The following is a 10014-nucleotide window of genomic DNA, read 5'->3' as shown; positions in this document are numbered from 1 at the left end:
ATTTAGTTTCGGTTAATCTACTACACTAACAGCTGTCGGTTAATTAATTAATCAATTAATTAATATGAGCGATTCTAAGCGAAGTGGATTAACGACGCACGGCAAAGCGCGCCACTACGAAAGGGGGCGCGACGCGCACAACAGCAAACGAAAATGCGCAGATGTAGCAATGAGGGCGCTGGCTACGGCGCACGACGCGAACGCGGTAGCGAGGCGATGGCGGGGCTACGCGCAAGGGTAGACATCTATGGATAGATGTCTAGGGGTAGACAGTGATGGGGGTAGATGAGGGCGGCGTTTCTCTCCTCGGGGTGAAGCTCCAATTGGCTAGCATGACGAGGAACGGTGCCGAGCTTCGCATGACCCCTGATGTGGGCTCGCAGACGCTTCCGTGTGGTGGCTCGGCGAGGCGTCGACGCGACTCGACAACGGTGATGGCGAGCGCGATACACAACGCGGCAAGGTAGACACACATATGTAAACTACTAACATATATCGTGTTTATACTAAACAAGTATTACATAAAAAAATATTTAAATTGGTATTAATCAAGTTAACATTTATTTATAAAAGCGCCAATTAAAAACTATAAATTAGTTTCAATTGGAAAACCAATTTAAAACGTTAGTTAAACAAATATTTAATAAACTATTTAAAACATGTGAGATGATGAAACAATATTTTTAAAGTGTAGATAACGTTAATACGAATCTAACGAAATTTGAATGGGATAAAATGGATATTTAATGCAAAATACATTAACGTTTAACGACCTGTGCGACATGTCTAATTTTTATTGGCCAAAACTAGCCACATGAACGGCCACACGGACATGGTCGCAAAAGATCATAGGGTCAGGTGTGGGCGGTTTTCATCCCATGTGTGTCCACGATCATTCTTGCAGCCAACCAAATGTGGACACGTGGCCACGATGGGCCCGTTCTCCTTCCCTGGTCACATGAACGAAGGAAGCGCAGAGACAGTTTTCTTTTCTTCAACTTGCAGTTGCAGTATGGGGCAGCACAACACAGGGTGACAGGGGAGGAGGCGGCGCCGGCTGAAACGAACACGCCGGTGGCCAGGTCTGGCGACGCGCCAGAGCAGCGCGGGCAGGCCGCGGCAAGCGGCTGCAACAGCAGACGGTGGCGGCGAGGTGGGGCTGGGAAGCGCCACTGTCCATCAGGCGGGTGCAACGGCGCTCGCCGGAGTGATACGCACGACCATGTCAGAGGGACACGGCGGCTGCTGCGCACGTAGGCAGGGGAGGGCGCATAGCTATGCGCCATGGCCGGCTACACGGCGGGCGGCGGCTCGCCGAGGCCGAGCGCGGCTACCAAGCGCGACGGCTCGCACGATGCGCGTAGCGCGGATAGGGGCTCATAACCAGGTGGCTTGCTGGAGCACGGTATGCAGGGGGAAATTGTGGTGCCATGGCGGCTACGGGCGAAGGAAACACAGAAACGAAGAACGGGAAAGTAGAATGGATGAAAAATGCTCACTGGAGGGCTCGTCGGAGACGAAAGACTCGCCGGCGTCGTGGAGCAACGCAGCGGTGGCAGGGTCGACGATGTAGATGAACCAGTGCAAAATGTATGAGGACGAGTGGACGACGCGGTTGCGAACTTGCGATGGGGCTCGACAAGGATTTAGGAGACGTCGAAGCGAGGACTGGCGATCGTGGAGGCTCTGTTATCGCAGAAGTAGTTTTGAGGGCGATATGGGCTTTGCTGGAGCTAGATTAAGATTAGACTAGGTAGGTGCCCGTGCGATGCCACGGAACATAAATTGCGAACCTCCAATGGACTTTATTTGAGACAAGTGATGCCCAAGAAAAATGGGGTAAACTGACACAGCTATCACTTGCATTACTTGCCCTATGCGCGAAAGAATCTGACACAGCTATCACCCATGAAGATTTCCGGTTAACTTGTGGAATCAGACTTCATTTGAGACAAGACAACAATACCAGTGTTGAGCTTGCACTCGGCCATGGCACACACGAGAACACGGGATGATCAAGTAAGAACTGAACAGAATGCACTAATACAAAAAGCTGGCTTGCGTTCGCTTTCTTGCTCCACAGGAAGCATAGCTGATGTACAAATCGAGATTTATGTTCCGTGGCATCGCACGGGCACCTACCTAGTAATACCGATACCTGGGGCGGGGAGGCCGGGAGGGAGTGCTTCGAATCAAGTGACAGCATCACGCGCGTATAAGTTCAGTTTGATTCATTCATGGACCACCAACATATACAAATTCAAACAGAACAAAGCTGGATCAGACCTACTCCCTCGGTCCTAAAATATAATTCATTTTAGACTATTTATATGTTTATTAATATGGACAGAAAAAATGGCTAGAAAGAACTATATTTTGGAACGGAGATAGTATGTTTTTTCAACAGACAAAAAGAAACAGGGCGATGGCATTCACCAGTTCACGAGACATCACCGTGAAACTGCAAACGAATCAACAAATGTAGGCTTAGCTCGCCAGCAGCCAAAAAATGGGGCCTTCCTGAGGAGCTCAAGCGCGTGATGGTATTCATGAGCCGTATCCTGCAACAGGAACAGAAAATCAGACACGTTTGTAATCGGTTCTTGGATGGTAGCAGGTGAAATCAATAGGAAGAACCTGGCGGAATAAAAACGCTATGTCTTAGTACTAAACATCAGTTTATCCAAGAGATCACGAAATACCTTAAGTGCCCGGTAAGATAGCTCCTCGCATTTTAGTTGCCCCACCAAAGGATGCTCAAGAGACACAAATGCTTCTAGTAGTCTTTTCCTAGGACAACAGTCAACACACGGTCCTCTCAACAGTTTTGCGTCAGAATCGCGATGGAAGAAATTCACACAAGGAAAAGACCCGCTTACTTGCAGAGCAGTGACTCGGTGGAGGGTAAGTGCGCTGCCTTTGATGAGGTTCCTTGTTTCCTACCAGTTGTACCTAAGACAACTTCATGCAAACCGGATTTATTCCAACAAATCGAGTACCTAGTAAAAGAAAAACGACAAAGCTAACGCTTCAGTAAAAAAGAATGGCACAATAAACGGATGCATAAAGAAAGAGACAAAATGGGGGGAAAAGGATCAGCTCATGGAACAAACCATATATACTACCCGCATGTCAAGAGGCGTACGTCTCCAGGAATCTGTTGAAACTCTGTTGGTGGTACAGGCGCCTCAAAACCTTTGGCTGAAGATAGAAATGATTTGTTATCGTGGAGAAGTTACTGGAACATAAGAAAAGGAACACCAACCTTCTGCATTTTGAAAGGAGGTGGCAATTCGGTGGGTGTAGAGAGGACAGACGAGCATCCAGGGCCTTCTTGATATTATTTTTAATAGAGAACCGTTCAGGAGTACCATCAGGTAATTGTCCAATAGTAATGGTGGACAAATTACAAGGGTTCCAGTATATGTGACAGCAATGCACCTGTTGAGGAATGCACAGAAAGAGGATTTATCCCACTTGGACACTTTGTAACCACTAAAGGGCACAATATAAAAAAACTGTAATAGGATGCAAGAAAATAGCAATGTTGAATTGGATGCATAGAAAATTCCATGTTGACATAGAGGCAGAAGTTCCACACATATATCTTAACTACTGTTACAAGATGAATAGCACATGTTAAATGTTTCTGGTCTTATCAACAGAAGTGGAAATGGTTACCTTGAATTCCTACAACGCTCCAGCGGGTGATTTTTGTCAAAACAGCTCATGGACGATGTGTATCACCACGCTCCTGGTTTCCTTTGAACAAAGCCAAATTTCTGATATACAGAGTAGTGTACTTATATTAGAAAATATATGACATATTTAATAGGATGAAATATAGTTTTGTTAAAATGTGGGCAATACAATGAATTCAATTTCTGTTGGTAGAACCAATAGAGACAAATGTCAGCATGTACCAATTTTGTGGATCGTATCAAACACCTACCGGGGTTGTAAAATGTGACCCTCCATTAAGCATAAAAAAACAATGTAAGCAGTCCAGTTCCACTGTTCCAGTTTAGCTGGACAGTGCACAGAGGTTACTGAGCACCACACTTCCATGCTACTGTTTATCAATATATAAGGGCAGCAGACAAAATCAAGAAACCATCATAACTAAAATACATTTGATTTGTAAACTAAACAATTCTCAAACTAATTGTTACCGGGACAAGGACCATGGAATGGAAGACACTACCATACTTAAAAGTTAGGGTACATGAAAATTAGAGCTCAAAACTTTGAAGGTACTGTTATGTAGAACACCAACATCAAGACAGTAGAAGCATACCGACATTCATACTGTTCAGCTGTTTTCTTGGCAAATCAGACTGCGATGGTGGTACTGGCATGACTCCACCTACACAAAGTCACCAAATCGATAAGAAGATAAGCCTTCTTACAACCAAAGAAAAAAAACAAGCAGAAAGGTCATGACTAACATTAATAGCATACATTTATAATTTACCGCATCACAATTTAGAGATTACCATCATATACTCCGCCATTGCCACCGGGAGCCTTGCTACCTGGTTTTCAGCATAATGTTAGAAAAGAAATATGGCATTACTACAGAGATCCCACAATCTGGTAAACGTGCAAAGTAGAACTATGTTACCTTGTAGGCTTGTAACAGAGAAGGAGCAGGCAAGGCACTCCCTGCTTAGCTTTAGCTGTTCAACGGTGCCACACAAATTTTCATTCAGAATTACAGATAATCCTATGCAAACAAAAAAGACTTTGTAAGTTGGGTGGCCCTCTTTTCCTATTCGTTAGGATTTAGGAAATTACAAGAATAAGATTATGTGTTCTTATAGTAAATTGGGCAATAATATTTGGTGATAGTATGGTGCTTTGCCGGCAACACTATCTAGTTGTTCCTAACATCATAAATCATAATAAGAGAATAGGAAACAGTAGGATACCTGTTCTTATTTTTTTTTCTTTTCTTTGAAAAATATAGCTATTTGTTTCTCTGACCTCTGCATAATCCCAAAGAGAGCGGCGACCATTGCACATCGGTGTCTTGTAGCGTTATCAGACTATTGCTCGTGTCAGTAAGTCGAGCCCAAGTTACCTGCAAGAAAAGGTGAATGCTCTATGACAAGGAGACTAACAGGATGGTTCTTTTGAGTGTATTTCTTCCACTTTGGTGGCACCAGTCTGTGGTTTCACCAGTCACCAGTTGCCCTGCTACCTCGAGTAAGCTAGAAAGATCGCTTTGTGCTCACTACAACCAAGCACCGTTTCAGCTTAGCACAAAATAAGAACAGAAGCATAGAAAGGAAATAATTATAAAATCATTTGACTCACGAAGCTAGAAGGTGCGATGAGCCCTATCCCTCCATACCTGTAAGTCACTGTACAGTACAATAGTATGGTACTTCGTTTCCAATAAAAAGATGGAAACCCATAGGAGTCTTTTAAGCACAATACTACAGTAGGATAAGCTGAAGCTTCTAAAACACCAATGCATCTTTGAAAGTACAGAAATTTGAACTGCCTTCATATTTGCAACATATAACTAAAATATATGTTGGCAAATGTTCCTAACGATACTACGAACCTAAAAGGCAATAAAATTAATTAGGATAATAAGTTGAGTATCATTACAAATAAATCATATCTATCTGATGTGCCTAATAATTTCTTGTATTTCTTCTGGAATATTGTCTTTGGATTCATTGTCCTTGTACTTCAATAATTCTACTAAGAATTTGGTCCTCAGGTCATTCCCATTCTGCACATTCATTATTACATATCATAGAACACGATTAATAATCTATTATAGAAGAACAATATTGACAAAGTATTAGAACAAATAGGGTACTCACAGTGCAAATGCAGGGTAACCTTATACCATTCCAATCGTGCATAAAGTTGATAACAAGAAAGCCAGATAAATCCCTACAAATTAAAATAATACGTTGTTACATATATGTAGACAAAATTAATAAGTTGTTCGGGTTAAAAAAAATACCAGTTTAATGTTCTTGGAACCCATGTTGGTACTATACGACGCCACATATAAATATCGTCTTTCCATGTAGGATTGGCCAATTCCATGGCAGCATTCATATTATTGGCAATATAATGTATATTATGAATATAATGCATGCTAGGATGATCACCCTTAAACCATGATGGTATAGGCATGGATTCCATTATATAGATGCTTCTAGTGTCCATGTTAAGTACATATAAGGTGAAGTGACCCAAGAAAGAAAAGGGCAATAGAATCTGCAAGTTAAAAAATAGTTTCAAGTAAGAGAAAAAACAAGATTACAAAAATGATGAAGAGTATAGCTTACTTGTTTGCAATCTGAAACATCGTACTCCATGTCAGGCCAACATTCTAATAATTTTGCCAACATGTTGATATCTGGCTTTGCATGAAGGCGAGGGTCTCGACCAAATTTAGTTATGGACTACTTTTTGTTAGTAAAATAATTATATAATGAACACACTTATATGAATAAAGACTAATTACTTGAACTTACACAGAACTGTAGATCCATGTAGTGGTATTTGTCTTCCAACAAGAACAAGGAATCATTGCATGCGATCATCCGAACAGCCATGTTTAAAACAATCTGTATCCATCGGCTTATTTACATCCAATATATCTTTAAGTTTTTGAAGACTTAAAGAAATTGGATAAGGTTTAGTGCTCTGAATCCAATGTTTCCTATTAAATGAACAATTGTTTTTATAGTTAAATCAAGTACATATGTGTTGAATATTTACCATGCATATACTATATTAAATGAGAATTAACTTACTTTAAATATTTGTCGTTGTCTATCCCCATGATATATGTGCATAATACAAACATCAGTTCTTGCGTGTTTGTTGATGTTACTTTAGCAGGCAGAACATATGGAGATATATATGGTTCAATCTGATGTGATGTATTTGACGATTTAGATAACTCACATGGAGTATCGATTATTTGAACATCACTTGAACTCTCTCCATCTTCATCCACATTGTGGTCAAGATTTTGATGTCCTTTCTTTGTGTTTAATCTCGAGTCCCATAATATTGCAGGTAGCTTAAACCTAAACATTGTTATATCATCCTGCAAGTATATAAATATAAATTAAAACAAAGAAACATTGTTCCTATAAATAAATATACGTCCTCTACCTGAGTTACGTTATCAGATAGGGAGGATCCTGTCCAGTATTCCATATAGTTTATCATCCATAGCCCGCAAGATACCCTAATATGAAATTTAACAGATCAGGTGAGTTTCTATGTATATATGAAAATAAATAAAACCAATTTTGTAGAGTTGTGGTCACATGAATTTTACCCATCGGTTTGCATTTGTGTTGTGATCTTCTCTATAACTGGCCATGATGCAACATCAAGGTTCGACCACTTGCCTTGGTAAAGCTCTTTATGTTTTGCTGCAAGTTTAATCTGTCTTTCTAGACCTTTTAACTATGTGTATATATAAAACATATCAAGATTATAGATAACAAATAATGTAATGATGAAATAATCATAATATAAAAGAAATGATTACTCACTGTAGTATAAAGGTCTCGGCGATCCGTTATTTGTTGTCCCATAGAATCGAGTACATGTACCTCACTTTTTTTGCATTCAGAATTGCCAGGTACCAGTGAAAATCTTCTATATTCATTGGAAGGAACACCTTCATAGAACATACATTAACATTAATTTGTAAGTATTGTGCACCAATATATTACATATTACATATATTAAAAATGAGATGAGTTTTAGGTCAACCATGTCAGACTGTAAATAGTTGTCCACCCTTTGTTCAATTGTGTCTTCCTTACAATTTAAGAGCACCTTAGGGTCGCCATCACGCTTAAGCAGACTGGAAATGACTGTGTTCTCCAAGAAGACCTTTCCACCTTCTCTATGAAGTAAATGCTCTTCACCCCTAATACAGTGTATATATGCATTGAGGGCCTGTACACCAAAAGAATACAATTAACAGATCAAATATACATGCTAGCTTTAAATATGTATACCATACTGTATAATATGATAATTATAAATATATATACTTTATTACTGTATATAATATGGACATACAAATGTACTTACTTTGTCAGACAATTGCATGTCACCATGAAAAAGACATTCCATATCATTTCTATTTAACCATGCGCTGTCGATGTTCACCACAACTTGTTTCCCCGGTAATGTTTTAATGTATTCAATAAGCTGAACATCTTCTGGGGTGCACTTATAATCTATACAATGAAAAATATTATACTTAATAAGCAAATGATATATGCGAAAACCAATAAGATGCAATAAGGCAAGAACAAAAAAATTACCTTCAGAGACAACTCGAGCTACATTCAATTTCTTTGGTTTCTTATGTTGTGATATTCTAATAAGTGTGTCCAAAGCATCTTGTTGGTTCTGCTTTACCATATCCGCATCAGAACTTATTTGACTTGATTCATTTGGAACATCCAAAGATGTCAGGTGTATCACATCTGTATGAGGAGTGAATGAAACATAAGTCTCTTGACAAAAGCATTTTTAGGAGTACTCATAAGACAATATTTACATTTAGGAGTGTAGATAAGAGAGCCTACCCGGCTGTGGCCCAAGATCGGCTTCAGTTGACACTTTTACATGATTGAAAATACAGTCAATGCCTACTCCCACAACATCGTGTGATTGTTTTGCAGCATTACCAACACTGACCTTACTATCCTCGCTCTCTATATATATGGCGCACAAGAGAAGAATTAAGTGTCAAACAAATATTTATTATGCAGACCTTAGTTTTTTGTAATTGATAATAGCACTTACCCAATTCATGTTCATCGGTGTCATTAGTTGACAATTGTGCTGAACAACCACTTCTAGCCACAACCTCATACGATGGTTCAGCAGTATTGCCAACATCGACATTTCCTTTCTCCACCACTATATCCATTGTGATTTGGTCTGTACCAACTACCCATCAGATTAAAAGTGTCAAACATAATTTTATTGACAAAAGTATTTTAAGTATATAAAGTACATCGTCAAATAGCACGAAACTAAATAAAAAACGAACTTTAGCTTAAGTTCTTCATTCATATAGATGTGACAAGTGAACTTGTATAAACTTACGGAGGAAAGGGACACAGGCCTGCCACCATCCTATTTTGATTAAGTATACCCGATGCCATTGATCTTATAGGATGTATATCATGGCATTATTGCAAAGATACAACATTGCTCCTTATAAAAATGCTATGAGGGGAGGATGCCAGAAGCAAGGAGGCTGTTCGATCAAATGGCCCAGGTGGGGATCCAAGTAAATACAATCACGTTCAATGTTTTGATTGATGGATATGCAAAGAGTGGACAGATGGATCAGGCCAGTGCAGCCTATAGGGAGATGCAAGCGAGGGGATTAGTGCCAGACTCCTGCACCTTCAACATTATTGCTGCTAGAGCTCACAAGTTCGGGTATGCTGCCCAGTTAGTCCATGACCATGACATGTTTAGTTCACATATGTCGGCTGATGGGTTGGATATGTTGGTCTGTAGGCTTTGTTGGGATCATCGATTGGATGATGCCTGGGAGCTTCTGCTTGGTGCTATTGAGCAGGATGTTCCATTGCGTGTTACTGGATTTAATGCATTGATCGCTGCTTATAGTAAGGAGGGACTCCACGAAGAAGCTTCTGAACTGTATAGAATTATGAACAAGTTAGGACTGGCACCATCCTCGTCTACTTTTAATTACTTGATAATGGGACTCTGCAATCAAGTAAGACTTGATGAGGCACAACTTCTTTTAGAGCACATGGTTAGCAAAGGATATTGTCTAAGTACATCATTTACTATCAGCTTGGATGCATACTTCAGAGACGGTAATGCAGTTGGCACACTGAAATGCTGGGATGATATGGGCAAAATTGGTTTGCAGACTGATTTTATTGCCTTCTCAGCATATATTAATGGCCTAAGCCAATTAGATTACGTGAATGAGGCTTATCAGGCATTTGCTGAGAT

The 10014-nt window shown here is 40.1% G+C and overlaps 1 protein-coding gene, 1 long non-coding RNA gene and 1 pseudogene across 2 annotated transcripts; all 3 read right to left on the bottom strand.

The window, feature by feature from the left end:
* Window positions 1-2268: 2268 nt before the first annotated feature.
* LOC118475593 (tRNA-specific adenosine deaminase TAD1-like) lies at window positions 2269-5025 on the bottom strand (annotated as a pseudogene).
* Window positions 5026-5640: 615 nt separating this feature from the next.
* LOC118475591 (uncharacterized) lies at window positions 5641-6138 on the bottom strand. Its single transcript, XR_004855031.1, has 3 exons — window positions 5987-6138; window positions 5841-5913; window positions 5641-5746 (listed from the first exon to the last, which is right to left on the bottom strand). It is a non-coding gene; the product is annotated as an uncharacterized lncRNA (long non-coding RNA).
* Window positions 6139-6558: 420 nt separating this feature from the next.
* On the bottom strand, window positions 6559-7610 carry LOC118475592 (uncharacterized). The gene is made up of 5 exons (XM_035963880.1): window positions 7545-7610; window positions 7325-7455; window positions 7156-7231; window positions 6789-7087; window positions 6559-6694 (listed from the first exon to the last, which is right to left on the bottom strand). The coding sequence occupies exons 1-5, from the start codon at window positions 7584-7586 to the stop codon at window positions 6559-6561; spliced, it is 684 nt and encodes a 227-aa protein (XP_035819773.1). The 5' UTR covers window positions 7587-7610.
* Window positions 7611-10014: the final 2404 nt, after the last annotated feature.

This window comes from Zea mays, unplaced genomic scaffold (assembly GCF_902167145.1).
Source record: "Zea mays cultivar B73 unplaced genomic scaffold, Zm-B73-REFERENCE-NAM-5.0 scaffold_498, whole genome shotgun sequence".
NCBI lineage: Eukaryota > Viridiplantae > Streptophyta > Magnoliopsida > Poales > Poaceae > Zea > Zea mays.
This window is presented reverse-complemented; position numbering and strand designations above follow the sequence as displayed.

What these genes read in the sequence shown, in the direction of transcription:
- LOC118475592 (XM_035963880.1), bottom strand. Translation starts at nt 7,586, where the DNA reads ATGGGACAACAAATAACGGATCGCCGAGACCTTTATACTACA. An exon ending in GCCGAGACCTTTATACTACA is followed by an intron (nt 7,456 to 7,544) that starts GTGAGTAATCAT and finishes ATATACACATAG; the next exon opens with TTAAAAGGTCTAGAAAGACA. An exon ending in TATCTGATAACGTAACTCAG is followed by an intron (nt 7,088 to 7,155) that starts GTAGAGGACGTA and finishes ATATACTTGCAG; the next exon opens with GATGATATAACAATGTTTAG.